Source organism: Sphaeramia orbicularis, chromosome 9, assembly GCF_902148855.1.
Source record: "Sphaeramia orbicularis chromosome 9, fSphaOr1.1, whole genome shotgun sequence".
Classification (NCBI taxonomy): Eukaryota; Metazoa; Chordata; class Actinopteri; order Kurtiformes; family Apogonidae; genus Sphaeramia; species Sphaeramia orbicularis.
Window position 1 is genome coordinate 49070172 of NC_043965.1, and position 20013 is coordinate 49090184.

A 20013-nucleotide genomic window follows, 5' to 3' on the forward strand; every position below is an offset into this window, starting at 1 on the left:
ATGACAATACCCTGCGGCGAGGGCTGAGGGTAAAAAAAACTGTGTATACACAGAATTGGATCATAAAGTGTCCATATTCTTTTAATCATTTTATAAGTACTGACTTACAGTTATTTAGTAACTCCATCCCATTGTCTACAGTAGTCTGTAACTAACACACATTACACAAACTCAGAGAAATATTTAACCTTCACAGCACCGTCCTGAACATACAGCACAATCTTACAATTAAAATGTACTGTTGTGTGTAACTCAGAACAACCCCACACTGTATATGAACTGAAAAGACACATTCCACAATGGATTCAATACAACCATGTGTACATGTTCAGTGAAGCCCAAGGATAGTAAATTCCACTTTTGTTCAAACAAATTCATTTAGACACTGCTGATGTGTAACTATGTCATTAAATCTATTTTTTATGTAGTTACTATTGCTCATTTTTTTCAAAGTAACAAATCCTTAAAATTTGGAAGTCTGTCTTGTCGGTTACCTTTTAGAAAGTTGACAAATAGAGTTCTGTAAGAGGACCATTCTGCCTGTCCTAGGCCCAATAAAACACTGCACTAAGTGGCTTTTTACAGTTCAGACACAACAGCTACAAGAGAGTAAATATTGGCTCAAACCTAAAGGCTCCCACAGAGTTGGGCGTACTGTACATGTACTGTGAGCGACGTGTACACTGTGCATAGTGTCTGTGGACATTTGAGGTTTCATCATTGAGCGTACCAATTTCACATTTGAAACACGTTGATGTGAAGACTTCCCATCGAGCAGTCTATTGTGTGACACAGAGTATGCGAAGTATGTGCAGTCGTAAAAACTGAGCTTCACGCGGACGTGTCTGGCAGACGTCCACTTTGGGTCCGCATTGAGTCTGCCTCGAGTACCTGCAGATGTCTACGGAGTCAAGTACGCCCAACTCTGTGGAGGCCTTTATTCGGCTTTTTGTGCCATCCAAACTGGTTCTTTGAGTAAGTGAAAGGTATTTTGTCTGGAATGTCCAATCAGTTCCCATTTCCAGGCTTAAATGGACACCATTAAGATATTTGAGTTCAACCCCAAATCCAAAAAGTTGGGATACTATGTAGAATGTAACTGATGTGGAAATCTCATAAACCCGAATTTTGTCCACAATAGAATACAGAAAACAAATGACATGTTTCAACTGATAAAATGTACCATTTTTAGTCACTTTCATTTTTATGGCAGCAATATTTGATGGGGGCAATAAAAGGCTGGAAAAGTACATACTAATAAGAAACAGCTGGGGGGACATTTTGGAACTAATAAGGCATTAAAACTGTGAACAGGTCAGTAACATGAGTGGGCATAAAAAGGCAGAGTCTCTCAGAAGTAAAGTAAAAAACTGTATCTGCATATACAGGTTTTAGATCCCATGACAAGGGGGAAAAGCTAGCTGAAAGTTTTCTTCAAAGAACTTATTTTGATTTTGATTGGAACAGGACCATTATGACCACAGACAGGACAGTACATGGAAGCATACTGAGTTTGGATACAGATCAGGAGGAGCTGAAATCCTGCCAAATCCATGGCCATCCAACTGTTCTGGTTTAAGCCTATTTCTGCCCTAAACCACAACTGTTATAGGACGAGCAGAATTAGAAACCACCGACAGCAAACCCCTCCTCTTTCCATGTCTGTGATATTTGTTATTCTGATTAGAGAAAGCCAACCTACACAATCAGAGCAGTGATGGCCTGAGTCAAAGTAAAGGAAATGAAATGCAATAAAAAAAAAATAAAAATATGAAAACAGTTCACTAATGCCTCATTAAAAGTAATGGTGCATGAATGTAGATGGATGTCAATATGAGAAGGAATACAAAGTGCATGTGCTTGATGAAACCCCATCCAGCTTCAGCTCAGGATGCTGACTCACTAGCACTCTCAACAGACACCAGGGAATCACTGCAATGAGCAAAAAAAAAAAAACATGTGAAAAAGTAGGCGGAGCTTACTGATAACCCCGCCTGGTGGCACAACACTTTGCTCCTCCTGTTCACTGATACCCCCCTGTGTCAAATTTGAAGAGAGGGCGACACGGTGGTGCAGTGAATAGCACTGGTGCCTCACAGCAAGAAGGTCCTGGGTGGGACCTTTCTGTGTGGAGTTTGCATGTTCTCCCCATGTCTGCGTGGGTTCTCTCCGGGTACTCCGGCTTCCTCCCAACATCCAAACACATGCACTGATAGGTTAATTGGTTAATCTAAATTGCCCATAGGTGTGAATGTGAGAGTGACTGTTTGTCTCTATATGTCAGCCCTGCGATGGACTGGCAAAATGTCCAGGGTGTACCCTGCCTTCGCCCATCAGTAGCTGGGATAGGCTCCAAGCAACCCCCATGACCCTAGTGAGGATAAAGCGGGTTCAGATAATGAATGAATGAATGAATGAATGAATGAATTTGAATGAATGAAGTTGGACAACTTTTTCTAGTTAAAATTTTCAAATATTTGGAAAAATAAAAAAAAGAATTTAAAAATGTAAAATACATAAATAAATAAATTTAAATTCAGCCATCAAACTGTGCATTGTACCTCTACTAGGGATAAAGAACATGTCGGTCAAATTTGAAAGGACTCGGGTGAATAGTGCCTCATCTCAGACGGACAGAAGCCGTCTGGGGCAGGTGGGGTATAAAAAAACCCTTGATATGTAGCTCAAACAGGGGATGGGGTTCAAGAATACAGTTATGATCATAAATTAGAGTTAAGGCTATGCCCTTCAAATAACAGTAAGGGTTACAGGGTGTGGAGCACATATTTAAGACATATACAGTAAAGTCTATTAAAACTAAAGCCGCTCTTAACCAGAGAACAGTCAATCATTATCCAGACACGTAAAAAGCACCGACACTGTGACGTATTTGGAGGTATTGTTGGAGCTCTTATCTCCAAACAATAGGTCATTTTGTTTGTGTGAACACGGTCAGACAGGGGACAAATCTGGGAGTAAAGTAAAGCCAGCGTTGTATCCCAAATGCTCCCCAGCTGTATTCTAAGGCTGCCAGGAGCTCCTCATCATCTCCTCATCATCATGTCAATCTGCCGCAGATGGTGGCTGTGTGTCCTTGGACCGCCACAGTGGATCAGACAAGGCCACAACTAAGACCACTTATTTTAATAACCACACTCATGGTACGTACTACGGCTGCAAAATTAATTGTTAAAAGATTGCAATCTTGATTCACAAATGAATGCGATCTCATTTCTAAACACAGACGATTCTTAAGCATTTTATTTCACGGCTGCATTACAAATAAATGCCCACAAACGCAGAACCGCCACCGCCTCTTCCCTCAACCAATGGTAAAGCGTCTTTACAACACATGAGCCTGCTGCTGTCAGCTGTAGTTGAGTGAAGAAAGAGTGAATTACAGCAGAGGAACAACTGTGGTAAAGAGAGTGAAATGGATGAAAACCCTAGTGGTAGTGGTGAGTCACCCACCTGAACTCGTGGCCAATTAAGGTTCACTTTCAGCGGTGTTAATCTCATGTCGGTCTTGTTTTCTGTCGTCCAGATAAAAGTGTTTTCATTTTCACTTCTCTGACTTCTGCGCTGTTCTTCTTCTCCTTTTCTTTTATTTGCGGGTGAGGATAACTCGGCCTTTAACCAAGAATCAAAAGTCTTGCGCTCTACAAAAATTTTATATTAAAAATATTCCATTGTGCCGGCTGGGAAGTTTCTTTGTGCTGCAAACTTTCACAGATCAGCTAACGTTGCTTAGCAACCAGGACCATAAGTGTAGGGAAAAGATAAATGAACATAAAGTTTCACTTTCACTTCTGTGGGGGCACAGACCGCAGCGCCCCGTACCTTCATTGTATAAACAGCCGAAACACGTGCATGCGACTGAGCCCCCCCAGAACTGAAATCCTGTAAATTTGTATAACTTGCATTTACCAACACAAAGTTCCTTTGGGGATTCACTTATATTGATTTCTTATACACAAAGACATAAATAAGACCTCTAAGCAAATTTTAGCCGATCTATAGATATAAACAAAAACAAACCAGTCCAATGACATCTATAAACAATCTGTCAGGTCAGTCTTCAACACATTTGGATCCAACTTACCAACTTATACCAACTGAACATGGAACTAACATCCAACTGAAACAAATACAGACTCATATTTGTAATGTTTGTGTTAAAGCTTTGTGGTTTAAAGGAGTAAGTGATGGTTCCAATGGAGAAAAGTCAACATATAGACATTTTCTGCCTTTTTGTCCTCGCCTCTTCTGTTGATTGTGTTGATCCTGGTGGGAAGTCATAGACAAACTTGTATTTTATGTCATGTTTTTTTGTTTTGTTTGTTTTTTTTAAACAGGACTCATTTTATTGCATTATTTACCCATACTGAAGATGAGTTTCTATTACAAATTCACGGTATAAGACTTAGTGCTGCTTAAATTTCTTTACTTCCATGGGGTAAAAAAGATACCTATTTAGAAACTAAAGCAACTAAAAATAATCTTTTTAAAATGTGGTGTCATTTATTATTTCTGAAATTGGAATCCATTGTTGACAAACTGACTGTATAATAATAATAACAACAACAATACAATATTTTACAGACCACATTCCCTCACAGGTTGTCTTTAGCATCTGTCATGGAGTTTGTGTGATGGGCTTTTCTGCCACTGAGAAAAAAAAAGCTCATAACTGAAAACTCCTTCAGATAAACAGGTAAATGAGTTAAGATAAACATTATAATACTACTGCTTCAAAGCTATAGAGAGATGCATAGTTTTAGTCAATTAACAACAAATCAACGGCAAAAAAAAAACTCCATCTTTCTAACATCAAAACAATTTCTTACCAAAAATCTGATTTTATTTCATCCTGGATCATATATGCGTCAAAACAAGAAAACAGAATATAGTAAACAGGAGTTTCATAGTTCAGGTGACAAAAGGGCTGGGAAATACATCACAATGTTTTGATTAATTGTAATTTTGTTCTCTGAAAATCATGATAAATGCCTAAATCATAAAAATCAAGATTATTCCTCTGGAGACTTTTCTTTCTCAACATAAAAATAGAAACCGTTTGCTTCTTGTAACATATTATTTGTGAAGAAACAGTTTTGTTTTTTGCTTTTTTTTTCAAATCAAGTTGTACCATCAGTTCATATAACCAGAAAATTTAAATCAGAAATTGTTCATGACACTGAAAAAAAAGAGATTTAATATTTTTGTCTATATCCCCACCCCTCAGTTACAGTTTAAATCTAAGCGGCTAAAAGCAGGCCCTTTGCTATTAATGTTCAACCACCTACACTGTGAAGACAGAGGCTTAATATTGGCTTTGTATCTCAGGTCTGCAGGTGTTTGACCAATGAATGGGATGGATCACTGCTTCTGCCAACTATGACAAACCTGCAAAGACTAAAATACATTATCAAGGTTCAAGGTACTTTATTATCCCCTAGGGGCAAATTATTGTATAGCCAGCACTTACACACACACACGCACATCAACAACAAATGACAGATACAATAGAAATTAGAGCCTGACTGATTAATCGGCCTGATTACAGCGCATCACCGATTAATCAACATTGGTCAATATGTAACCGATGTATTAACTTTTTGGTTGCGCAGAGATTCTGTCACGTTGCTCTTGTGTGTCTGTGAGTTAGAGGTAGGGCTGGGCGATAAAACTTTAACAATATGTATATCACGAAATAACTTTTCCTCGATAGAAATAGGAGACATGCTCGATAAAATTTTGATAGAATTCCTTCGTCTATGTTTTAACAGACATGAGAACAGCCAATCATAATTAAGTAGCGCCGAACCAAACCAATCACACTAGAGCCACGTCAAGTTAGGCTGACACACACAGCACAGGCGTAAGAACAGCCGCAGCATACACGCTAATGTGTGGGATGCAGTGGGAGGTAATGAGTGAAAATCTGTCTGAGAACTCGGCCGACCGGGTTACTGAAAAGTAGAGTGAGGCACAGAAGCCAGGAGTCGGACATTCAAAGCATGTTAAGTTTCATTTTGTGTTTACGCCAGTTGTGGCAGTTAAGGAACACTACCCCATGTATATACCCCTGGTATTGTTCGGTGAAGATGGTCTGTTTTGTTTGTGTTCTCTTTTAAAACTTGAAAACTTTTTCCTGCTGGTCAGACTTTTAGTTTAGTTTTAAATATATGTACCTGTTTTATTTCTCTGAAACAGTTGTATAATGCTCTTCAGCACATCTGTCATGTTCAACTTAACGATAGAAAATAAATCATATTTAAATCAAAAACTTATGAGTAACAGAAAATTTAAGCTGGACATAAATAGTGATTTGATTTATTTACATATCAATATCATCTGATTTGAAAAAAAGTATTGTGAAATAATGTTTTTCCATATCACCCAGCCCTAGTTAAAATAGTAAAGACTGTAGAGTTTCACTTTTTTTTAGCCCCCCCAACATTGGCATCAGCCCCAAAAATCCCATATCAGTCGGGCTCTAATACAAATACACAAATCACACACTATTCACTATTCAGGAGCCTGAAAGCATCAAGAATAAAAGACTACTTGTGACTATTGGTCCTGCTACATGGTTCAGGCCGATCTGCGAACAGACTGAAGCAGATACAAGTAGAGGGTGGGTGGGGTCATTCAGGACCGATCAGGCCTTATTCCAACTTCTGATCTAATGCAGGTGTGGCAGGTCATTTAAGGTCACTCCTGAAATTCTGCTGCACACCTTTACAATACCCTGGGGTCTGTTTTTAGCTTACCGGCCGACAGGCCGTAAGCTATTGTCGTCATGTGGCGTCCAGCGGCGGTGTCATTGTCTGTCGTCCGTTACAAAAATTTCAATCGTCTTCTTCTCCGAAACTACAATTCCGATTGACTTCAAACTTGGTATACAGCTTCTTTATGATAAAGTCAACAAAAGTTAGTGAAATTATTTGGATTCGGATCTGATTCTGGATTTGGTGCGACTTTGAAAAATTTCCTCATTATTAGAGATAGGAAGTGGATCGATGCAGTAACTCAGTAAATATAAATGATATCCAGTGTAAATTTCTACAGTCCAGTCCTGATGGGGAGATGACCAAAACATAATGTCCACATGCTGATCAGGATCTTCTTCTGGATCCGGGAACTTACGGAAAATTTAACTCGGGCTCTTATGGGGAAAAAATTTCAATCTTCTTTTTCTCCAAAACTACAGTTCTGAATGACTTCAAACTTGGTATACAGCTTCTTTAAGATGATGTCAACACAAGGTATTGAAATTATTTCGATCCAGATCTCATTCTGGATTTGGTGCAACTTTGACAAATTTTCCCATTATAAGAGATAGGAAGTGGACTGATACAATAAATCAGTAAGTATCAATGATATCAAATTGGAATTTGAATTTTTTACAGATCTGATTGGAATATGACCAAAACATGGGCTATTTCTGTAATATAATAAATACACATAACTGGGTGATAATAAATGGTATCTGGATACATTTCCCAAAGCTTTGAATTTGGCCGGTAAGCTACAGGGCCATTGGTCCTATATTTATTTTTGATGTTTAGTAAACCAAACCAGCAGATAAAAGAAGAGGTTAAAACCAACTCAATAAAACAAGAAAAAAAAATATTTATAAAAGTCCTGTCGACATTAAAACTCAGAAGCTTCCGATAAAAGTACACACGTTGATGTGCTTTTTTAAAAACAGCCTCCACATTGTCCTGAAATGACAGTTTGTCATCAGTGACGGTGCCAAGGTATTTAAACTGTTCAACAGCTTCAATTGTCTGACCACTGATCAGAACAGGAGAGATGACAGTGGGATTCTTCCTAAGATCCACCGTCATCTCCTTGGTCTTGGACACATTTATGTCCAGAAAGGACGCTTTACACCGATCGGTGAATTCATCAGCCACAGGGCCATGATCGGGGTCATTACTGGTGAGGAGGGACACAATAACTGAATCACCAGCAAATTTGATGATGTGGTGCCCTACATGCAGGCTCCAGCGCTCATTAGTGCATAAAATAAATAAAACAGGTGACAGGACACACCCCTGTGGAGCTCTGGTGGAAGAACAAAGTATGTCAGACATGACATTATTGACCCTCACACGTTGTGATCGGTCTGTCAGGGAATCCATCAGCCAGCAAATGAGGCCTGGTTCAGCGCTATGGCTCTGTAGTCTTCCTGCTAAAATATGTGGCTGAATGCAGTTAAAAGCTGATGAAAAATCAATAAAAACAAGTCTTACACCCTCCAAATGAGATGAAACCAAGTTTAAAGTGGTGCCCATGGGCTCTTCAACCCTTCTGCCTGTCCTGTATGCAAACTAGAGTGGATCCAGTTTGTTCTGAACAGTGTTCAAAGGTGCAGATAAAACCATTTTTTCAAAGGATTTCATGACCAGAGACGTCAGTGCCACAGGTCTATAGTCATTTAGTGACTTAGGAACTTTGATTTTGGGCACAGGGACAACTGTTGAGGTTTTCCCACAGACAGGGGACCCTGTGAAGTGGGAGAGACAATTTAAAAATATAGCAAAATGACCAGACTAATTACATACAAAATTATCCATAGAGGTTATTGGACTTCATGTAAAATGGCTCGATTGAAATTGCGAGACTCTGACCTATGTTGGAGATGTCACAGAGGTAAAGGAACATTTCTACACATGCTTTATGAATGTCAGCTGATCCAAAACTTATGGGAGAAAATAATAACATTCATTAACAAAGTGCTTAGTACCAAATTTGTGTGGCATTTTGTATACTGGGAATTAGTATGAGGAGAGAACGACTGACAGCTCAGCAAATCCTATGGTGTAGACTGGCCCTTCTCACATGGTCCAGAATAGTACTCAGGCACTGGAAAACTAAAAATACCATACTTGTTAGTGAATAGGTGGGGGAAATGACTAAAATAGACAGCTATGAACAACTGATTTTTAAAATCAATAACAGACAGGAGAAATAAAAAAACAAATACATGAAGTGCAGAACAGATAACTTTGAGAGGATCTGACTGCAGTCTGGGTTATTCCTATGATAACTTAAGGTTTTTGTATTCTGACACCACAATGTATTATTGTAAATGTTTGAATGTTTTATTGTCCTGGCCTAGGCCCGATCTCAAATGGAAAGATTTGTAATGTAACGTTTATAAACGTAATATTTATAAAGAAAGAAAAACCAATAAAAAGTGAGTTACAAAAAAAATGTATGGCAAAATATATCTGCCAGCTGAGCTGCATAGTTTTTAATAACAGTGGCACATTTTCAGTCATTGTTGTTTCAGTGATTGTTTGTACTGGACCGTGTTTTATTGTTGGTCTCCTAACCTCTATTAGAGACTGTATGGTCCTTAAATCTCTATTAGTATCTATTATTCATCTGTTAGTTTGCATGACTGCAGTCAGTAGTTCATCCGAATGTTAGACATTTATTATGTGGCCTAAACAGAGCATGAAATATTCTGTTTAACATCATTATGGAAAAATGCGCAATTCCATAGTAAAGAGACAATGACAAATAAACAATAGAAAGCTTCTTGGATTGAATGTAAAAATAAGCCTCTTGTCCATTTTCCTCATATCCTCCTTTTTTAAAGTCTTCCTGAAATTCTTCCTGTTTAGTTATTTGTGACACTAAGTTCAGAGTGGTGATCATATTCTTTATAAACAATAGCTATAGTACATAATCATACAGTATATAAAAACTGGCTACATAACTTCATGTATGTTTGTTTAAACCATGTATTTCTTTTGAATATTAGTGACTATGACAAATAAACTCATCACGATTGTGTTAATTGTAACATTGTGGGTTTCCCTACAGCCATAAATGAGTGCAAATGATGCAGTAAAGTAGTCATAGTAAACACAACACCATGACATGTACGAGTGTCAGCAAGGGATCAACAATTACCAGATTCAATATTCAGTTTCTGATTTTGTAACTTTTCTGTGCAGCACCTCATCTCATAAATGAAAGAAACCTCTCTGACAGACACACACACTATCTGAACATTCACTTATTTACCACAAGTTCTTCTTGGAAATCCTTCCAGTTGAATATGAAACCTGACACTAAGAATTGTTGAAATTAGGGATGCACCAATACCGATACCAGAATCGGGTACCGGTCCGATACTGAGTGTGTGTACTAATACTCCTACTTGTAAAAGTGCTCCCATACGAACACACCGACACCATTTGACAGCAGTGTGACGTTTACCTCATAGTGCAGCAGGTACGTGGCCGAGGAGTAATGTCAGCAGTGTGGAGATTTTTCTAAATAAATGACGGTGACAGCAGTAACGGTGACTGCAAGTTATGTCAAAGACACAGACCGATACGGATGGAGCGTTCTGTCCATCCTCTGTGTACTTTCCACACATAATTCTATCCATTTTCCAGGAGCCTGCAGATGTGTACCCAGAGCAATATAAAGATCATCAAATTATCTTATATATAAGGCTCTGTGCGTACCCAGACAGAGAAGCAGTACCACCAGGAACGGTGGAGGTAGCAGACCTTTTCAAAGAGCGACTGTGTGAGTTAGAGAAAAACTACTGACATATTTATGACAACTACCCTCATCAATATCAACATTAGTATCCACATTAGTTTTACCTCCTCTGTCATCGCCATGTTGATGTTATTACTGACTTTCTTCCTCTCAAAAGACTTTACTCTTCTTTGTGGTATTTGTCCAGTAATGGTTAATTAATAGTGGCACCCCTGGAGGATTGATTGAGCAACGCTCATTCCAACGCATTAAAGGTGGGGTATGAGATCTTAGAAGAACGGTTCGAGCAAGTTACATTTTGAAAATACTCAATTCAAAAGTCCAAACCCCTTTCTTCAGACGTCATCCAGAGTAGTGCCACGCGCAATGCTTGTTCCCAAGGGTTCACCTGCGCTGCACAGCAACAATTCGCCAGCTGAGGCTCTGCTCTGCTCCGTCCCTGGCTTGGGCTCCAACGCTGTCTACGGTCCAGCCCGGCCAAACCGTCTCCAACACCGGGTGAGGCTCCGTCCCCTGCTCCGGTCCCGTATGCCTCGGGCTCCTACCCCGACTACGGCCCCAGCTGAGCCTCCAGCTCGCATATTCATGCATACCTCATTCAGTTTCCTCTAACACTCCCACTCTTACAGAACAGCCCCAGTTCAGACCTATGTGACTAACGTTACATTTCCTACTGATTTATGTTAGTGACAAAACACTTTGCCGGTGAACTTTCCATCCTAATATAACTAATATAGCCAGGTTCTGGCTTCGCTTCCTGTACAGGCGCTTCCAGCCTCTGGGAACGTGCAAGTCATGCTCGAAGAAGGGTACGCAAAGAGGGGGGAAGGGGGGAGGGGTGAATGGCAGTTGAGTTTGATAGACATATCACCGTTCAATCATACTTCTCCTTTTTCTTTTGTTCAGACAAGGTATAGTTTTTTAGATATTACCTGCTCATTAGCCTTACCAGTTCAATCATTTCGATTGGGCACTCAAAATGATTGGATGGTGTTTTTTAAGTCCTGTCCGTTCCACAGGTGACTAATTTTTTTAATTTTTGTGTTAGAGCATTTAATTAATTAGTTGTAATCAGGGTGTGAAGGGAATTTTAAGGAATATAGTAAAAAATGCTCCAGGAAAACATCTCAGACCCCACCTTTAAATGTCAGTAGCAGCACTTTGTTCCAGTCAGACTAATGACAATGACCATAAAGCACACTTTCAAAAGTAACCAAGAACTGTAATGGGATTACTTCGTACTCATATCTGTACTCGGCATCGGCAAGTAATCAAATGTAAGCACTTGTACTCGGTCTGGAAAAAAGTGGTATTGGTGCATCTCTAGTTGAAATGCTTTTCAGTCAACCTAAAGGCATTTCAAAGGAGTTTTCTGCTACCAGTCTGACACCACAGGTTATGCATTTTCACTCCAAATTCAAGCAAATGACATCAGTTAATCCATCTCCTAAACACATAACAATCCATATATCGATATGTGCTCTGTAAAACCACTTGGTGACCATTAGTAGTTGAATGCCTCTGTTTGGCCTAGAAACAGTGAACACGCCTCACAGAAAATTAGATATGTGCTTAACAGTTAAAGGCCCTTTACAGAGCCTCACCCACATAATGTAGAGCTCTTATGAAGCCACCTCACACTTATAAAACTTGGTATCTTGGTAATTGGCATGTACCTGAAAAACATCCTATCAGTCAGTCCTCTGAATGAGTTATAACCCTCTGCTAGCAAGCAAAACAAGCTGCCCCCCCTACCGTACCATACGTCCATAAACACAAAATAATATCACTCTGAATTACGACACTAATTCATGTCAAAAGCTCACTGGCTATACATACCAATGTGTTATATTTGAACACAGTGATAGTAAAACTATAAAGACTGTCATAAATATTGACTGACTTTGGTGCAAGAGTCAAGGGTTTGAATCCTGGTGAGGGTGTTCCCAGGTTCTGATGCACACAGCACCTGTCAGACAGTCCATAAGGGGCTGGTGCACTGCAGCTTGTGAAGTGGCAGGAGGGAGGCACATCTAAGATGACTTATCTTAAAAGGGTTAAAATCCCACTAGTTGTCTTACTCTGGGGCCCATACAGCAGTGGAGTGGGCCTGAGGAGTCAGAGGAACAGTAAAGCATCTGCAGTTTCAGTTTCACTTTGCACATGACTCCAGGATCAACACACACTTGTATGTTAGTTCCATGTTCATTTGGTAGAAGTTAGTAAGCTGGATCCAAATGTGTTGAAGACTGACCTGACAGACTGTTTATAGATGCCACTGGACTTGTTTGGTGTTCATATACAGGATGGGGAAGCAAAATTTACAATATTTTGAGGCAGGGATTGAAAGACAGTGTATGACCAATTAGTTTACTGAAAGTCATGAGAATTTATTTGCCACAAGAAAATTGATATAATAGAAAATGTTTTTATTCTATGTGTCCTCCTTCTTTCTCAATAACTGCCTTCACACGCTTCCTGAAACTTGTGCAAGTGTTCCTCAAATATTTGGGTGACAACTTCTCCCATTCTTCTTTAATAGTATCTTCCAGACTTTCTCGTAATAGTTTTGCTCATAGTCATTCTCTTCTTTCCATTATAAACAGTCTTTATGGACACTCCAACTATTATTGAAATCTCCTTTGGTGTGATGAGTGCATTCAGCAAATCACACACTCTTTGACGTTTGCTTTCCTGATTACTCATATGGGCAAAAGTTTCTGAAAAGGTATGGATAATAGTGTTAGGTATGATTATGACATCAATATATGTTTGGTTTCAAAACAATTGACGTAGTGCCTGCTGAGAAAAAACAACTAAATGTTTACTGTAAATTTTGCTTCCCCACCCTGTATATACAGAGAGTTATGTTATCTGTAGATTTGTATGTTATTGTTGTATATATATTTCTATAGATATTTTTATATGTGCTTTTACTTTTATACTTTTTGTGGTTATTCTTTCAGTTGGCTCTGGAATAAAGGACAAGTTTTTTGTCATTTTCAGACATGTTTGTCTCACATTTTTACTATTTTTTCACCTATTCAAATAATCGTTAAGTCAAATCTAAGAAAATAATCAATAAATTAACAATTACAAAAATAATCAATAGCTTTAGTTCTAGTCTGCAACAAGTCACTGTGCCCTTGTTTGGTAAGGTAGGCTGTATCATTGTAATTGCTAGCACCAAATTCCTGTGTTGGTGCTGCTGGTTTGTGAGGTCTCTCTTAACACTATGCTGACCATGCAGGAGTACAGACAGTCACTGTGCATTCTCCACCAGCCAGATGAAACAGAATCCACCGTAGGCTTCACTACTTCTGTATTACGGTCATAACTCAAATGGCACTTGTTTTACAGCAATGTGCAATGACTTTGTGCATCTATTTGAGTGTATTTCAGCAACCTTTTTAGGTCTGACCTTACCTTAAGCAACGCAGACGACAACATAAAACTAGCATTATTTATCAACTTCCCATTGATTTATAGGAGAGAGTGAGAGAGATGCAGCCTGCAGGTTTTGTGCCAGATCTCCAGTGTTGCACAGCAGGAAAGGAGGCCGAGCGCCTATTGAGTGGCTGACCTCCGAGAACAGCCAAGTACACAGCTCCAGCAGTCCACAGAGTTACAGCTGTGCCTTCCACACAACACTGTTTATCACAGAAAAGCCTAAACCCTTCAAGCATGCAACTTGGAAAAAGGGCTGGTTTTCCTCTCAGTGTGCACACAGAGGTTAATCGTGTTTAAGTAGACCATACTACATAACTGACATTGCAGTGGTTACAATACATGCAGGGTTTTCTCTCCAATTATAAGACCCAGCACCCAGGCCAATCTGGCCACAAGCGAAGTGAAATGGATGTAAAATCAATATACACAGCATCAAAACTAACTCAAGGATTTTTCCCACATCTAATGTTTGCAGTTGGTCTCCAGTGAACTTCTTAAGCAAGTTTTCTAAGCTTTGTGGATGATGGGGGGTTTTTTGTTTTTGTTTTTTTTTACCTACCCCAGTTTTTCATACAGATAGTGATTGCCCAAAACTGTGTGAAATCATTAGATGTCAACAATAGTGGATATTTAGAGGCTAATATGATAACCATATTGTCCTATAGAAAATATAGGACAATAAGGTTATCATAGCTAATCCAAAACAATAACTAATCCAATAATTGTACTGCAGAAACGAGCCAAATGAATCATCCATAAAGCTGATCATTACGTGCACACAACTCCACTGTTTCTTGATCCCCATTTTATGAAATTCAATTACTTACTTTATTACAAAACTATGCAAATAATGGTCGGAGCCAAACAACGGTCACTCCCAGACTCTATTCGAAGGACTTTTCGATTTGGGAAAGCAGGTATGATTTCAGAGGTGTTTGTATGTTTACGGTGCAAAAAGCTATTAAATGTATAAAAAGATGTATTTCTGTTATTGGGGTTAAATTATGGAATGACATAAATTTAAGATTTGCAATTCAGTACTGGTTTTGAAAACACTGGTTTGGAAAGATATTTTCAAGGGATACAAGCAGGAATGATTTCTGCTGTTTTGACTGGTGCCTAAAACTGATGTTGATTTGAATGTAGACGAGGCCTATGTAAGCATTTAGCTTTGGCCTAAAACTAATCAGTCTCAACATAATTCACAGTAAGTTGATTTAAAATGAGCATTGTTGGTATTTTCTGTATTACGGATGATGACTGAATAAACATGAACCTGAAAAAGCAAATAATTAGCCAAATCAATTAATCGTGCTCTCACTAAAATGCATGTGAAAGTTCTTGCACCACCCAAGCACTTAGGTCTTACACAAACTCAGGGAAGATACTAGAACCCAAACAGAATCTAAACCCTGTGAAATCCAAGGGGGAAACTTTGATATGTTGTTTAGAGCCAGTTTTATGGAGTGGTCGGTGGTGACCCAATAATGTGCCGTGGACTCATTCTGACTGGGTTTAAAAGAGTGTAGGTGTCCAAATTAAATACATAAAAGTTTTGGTGCACAGCTCTGCATAGTTATCATTAATTTAGATAGATGAGCGCTAACAAACATCTGACTTAAAGATAGGACATTCTAACTTTACACCATCATTTGTAGGAAAGACAGGGAAAATATGAGCCGAAGTTGGTTATAATGTGGATTGATGGGCAATGAGGATAAAATGGACTGAAACCACAACATCATTTAGAAGCCCGTCCACACAACAACAAAATTATGTCAATCTGCAAAAGTTTAATATCGTTTCGGCCTTTCATCCACATGACACCAGTGTTGTCAGTGCCCTCACATGGTATTTTTTGAGAACGAGTCCCAGGGCGGAAAAATGTCACAACACCACCCTCGTGTTGCTGTGTGGATGGGCAAAACACCACTTTTTGGAAACGATGACACCATACCACAGTAACCATCCGGTAACAACAACAACAACAGCGGATTAGAGAGTTGTGTTTGGGCTGCAGGCGCATTAGCTCTACTACAACAAAAGCTGGTAATGCTGTATCAACTCAACGACTAGCAGAGACACATAAACAGATACTTTAAAATCCACCACGGTGTCCTGCTACAACAGCTCCTCCTCAACAGCGCCTCCTCTGTTTATCTTTGGTGCTTTACATTAACATCTGAGAATACAAAATAACTTATGTAAACAATGAATGCTCCACAATAGTCCCTGTATTGTTCTGCATCAGAATTGTTACCCGGAGGTCAAAGGCCACAGTTGTCACTGTCAGTTTCACTAAAACATAGCTGTCCTGGTGCCAGGTTGATAGTTTAGGACTTTGAAATCATGACTGACGAACTGAAGCAGGAGTTCAAAGTTCCTTTTAGGTCTTGTGTCTTGGGAGGCCCCTGATAAACAAGCTGATAACACTGGGTGGGCAAGTTCCTCTGCATTTCACACTGCCACTACACATCCCCCCCACCACTACCTTCTGCAAGATGACAACACAATGTCTGTGAACTCTGGTTTTCCTCTTGCTTTATAAATTCCCTGGGAAAGCCTTTGGTTACTGCTTCCTCTCTATTGTTGCACTGTTTTCAGCAGCAGCACCCATCCCATCCCTTCAATGTGGGCAAAGGACCAAAAACCATAATCTCCCAGGCCAAAGCTGGTACAGTGGCTTACATCCTAATAATGATTTTGGCCACAGGTATTAAAAATATGCATGGATCTAATATCTCATACACAGCTGGGGCTTTATTTATACTGTTCGAAGTTACAGGAACAGTGCACATTAACAGAGAAGCAGACAGCTGTAGTGTCTACACAGGTATAGTAACAGACACCCAATACAGTAGAACTAGTTTCAGTTTTATTGACAGCATAAGCAGCTGATGCTAGCATACAGCACAGCCTTAAATTCACCAATAATAGCTTTATGTTACATATTTCGTAAGCAGAGTATCTGGAGGCTACATCTTGACTAGTTCTCGTGTTTCACATATAAACACATGACGGTGTGGGTCAACCACTCAGACCCAGTTCACACTGAAGTTACTGAGCTACAGGCTACAGCTGCACATTAGCATAAAACAACAGCCGGGGCTAATTACAAACCCTGACACACCTGAGTGGTTCCGGAGCCCACCTGGCATCCAGTCCAACCCTGGGACCTGTCTGTGCCCAGGGGGACCCACAAAAGCAGCCCGTTTGGACTCTTTTACTCACCAGATAATCCATGTACTATCGCTAACCAGTCACAGCAGCACCAGCTGGTTCTGTAGGATTCCTGTTTATGCTCCAGCGGCTCCAAAATGTTCTGGATTTGACCACACGTCGCTTTGTATTCCCCGCCTTCCGAAAAGCCACAGCAAAATAAAAAGCAGCAGCCTTAATGGAGGGTTTACAGGCAGCCTGTGTCCACCGTCCTCTGCGCTAATAACACAAGTTCGGCTCCGGCCCAGATTGTGTTCGGTTCTGACGGCGATGGCCGCTCGGTTCGTGTGCTTTTTCCTCAATAAAAGAAGCCCCTCGTCCACCGGCACACTTCCAGTTTTTATCACACAATATCAGTTGAGTGTTTGGTTGAGGAAACTAGCGAAGCCTACAGCGCTACGTCACGCACGTCGTTGTCTGAACGTAACGTGGTCATGTGACCAAACACATGGAGGCTATTTTCATTCTGAGGAGCAGCGGCACTGAAGTCCTGTGTGGAGATGCGTTTACGGCAAAGATTCATGAAGATAAATGGAAATGCTAATGGAGGAAGTTACTGAGGGACGCGTTGTGTTTGTTCACTGTAATTAGCCTTACTGTAATTAAACACATGTTCACTGTCGTTTAGACGCAAACAGACGAGGACTCAGCCACGTAGACTGTGATGGAACTACAGGGCATCAGTGAAATCCTAAAACAACAGAGCTGCAGCTATCGAACATTTTTGTAATCGATTAATCTATTAATTATTTTTTCTTCAATTCGATTGAACGATCATCTGAATAGGTGAAAGAAAAAAAAACATGTCTGAAAAATGACGACTTGTCCTTTATTCTAGAAGCAGCGGAAACAACAACCACAAAAAGTATAACAGCAAAAGGACATATAAAAAATCTATATGTAGAAATAACAACAGCATAAACAGTAAATAAGTCATATGAACAATCACAATATCTACACTGCAGTCTTCAACACTTTTGGATCCAACTTACTAACTTAAACCATCTGAACATGGAACTAACATCCAGCTGTGTGTTAATCCTGGCGTCATGTGCAATAAGTGTGAAACACAACAGTGGAAACAATGTTTAGCAAAATTAAGGATCAATTCAGGAAAATTGTAATTGAATTTTTTTTTTTTTTTAATTCAAGTCGACTAATCGCTTAATCTTTTCAGCTCTATAAAACAGTAGGAGGAGCCTCAACTCAACTGTCTAGTTCTCATAACAAGAGCATGTCAGCCTGTAGTACTGCATTACTGAATAGTATCAACTATTAGTTTAAATACAACCACTAAAGCAGCATGGTGTAATGACAACAAATATTCAAAAGAATAAGCAAATGTAAAGTACATCTGAATAAAGCAAAGCTACAGACAACTAAAATAAAAATAAAAAAAAAAAACTATGAAAGGTCAAATCTCAGTTTTAAGTTTTTCTAAGATACTGCAAAAAATAATTTGAAGTGTCTCTGTCCACAGTCCTGTGGGACTAACATTCTCATTTGTCTATGAACACAGAGCCAATCAGCTCCCTCGTCCTATCATATGGTAGCCTGTCCCCCTGCTGCCACAGTACTGTGGCAATAAGCATCACACATGCCATGTGCCTATCCGCTGACAGGAAAAGGCAAGGGGACCAGTTACAGAAAGCTGGTTTGTGCACCTGTTCACACTTTCAGCTTCAGCATGCAGGCAAACAACACGAAACATGGTGAATGTTTTCCTCATATGAGGAATTTCCTCAGGTTTTTGACAAATATAAATCAGCCACTGTGACAACATTCAGAGTGCAGAATTCAGATCATTTGATTGGCTCTGTGGCAACAGACAAACCAATATTTGTGCCACAGTACTGTGGCAGTAGCCATTGCCAAAATAATTACTATACAGCTGTGACAAAGTAGTCAAAAGTCAACATTTATTATGATTATGACTTGTAGAGCCATTAGGGCTTTATGTGGCAGTATGAGGCGAATATCTGGCAAAAGACATACAAATAGTTTGCCTTACAAATATAATAATATTAATAATAATATAATGATGGTGCTAAAAGTATAATAATAGTGATAAAAGCTGTATTTAAATACAAAAAACAAAACAACAATAAATCATGAACATCTAATGCTGAAAAACAGAGAAACAATTAATATAAGTCCACAATGTTAGGAGGTCATGACGAAGGACTGATACCTTGAATTTATTCAGAAAGTCACAGCTAGTCTCAGAATTATTTCCAAAACTATAGTTACAACATGCAGAGTTCAACTTTATGTGATGTTTTCATAATAGTACAGTGCACAAACAAGGTACGTGACTACTTCACAGCTCCAAAGATACAATACATTAACAGATTTATGGTCTTGTTATGTTATGTCAAGATCAAACTTCAAACCTTATGTTGCATAAGTAGACAGCTCCCTAAATCCATGACAGACACATTTGATTTGTCACACTGAACAAGGACACAATGCCAGATTTCAAGTTCAAAACACCTAAAACCTTCACATTTCTTGATGTGCATCTTTGCACAATATTTACAAGTGTACAACAGCACAAACTGGAACAGTCTGACATAATCCATTACATAATACAGTATGAGCAACCGGAAATAGGAGTGACAACAGCAGAAGTCAAAGAGCAGCTCCTCTTGATCTCATGTCTCACCACCAGGCAGATAAAGGAACAAATCACTTCTGCGTTCAGTCACATCCAGTTTGTGCAGTGTTGTGTCTACAGAAGGTCTGTTGCAGTTTTCAATAAAAGAGTGAAACTTAAATGATTTACTTGTATGGAATCCTTCAGGA

General features: G+C 39.3%; 1 protein-coding gene across 1 annotated transcript in view; it reads right to left on the reverse strand.

Moving 5' to 3' along the window:
* The window catches only part of arl15a (ADP-ribosylation factor-like 15a), a 200891-nt gene extending 183282 nt beyond the window's left edge, over positions 1-17609 (reverse strand). Inside the window, exon 1 of the mRNA XM_030143030.1 lies at positions 17221-17609. Within this exon, the coding sequence (XP_029998890.1) occupies positions 17221-17232 (12 nt within the window). The 5' untranslated portion in view covers positions 17233-17609. The remainder of the gene's footprint in view (positions 1-17220) is intronic.
* Positions 17610-20013: the final 2404 nt, after the last annotated feature.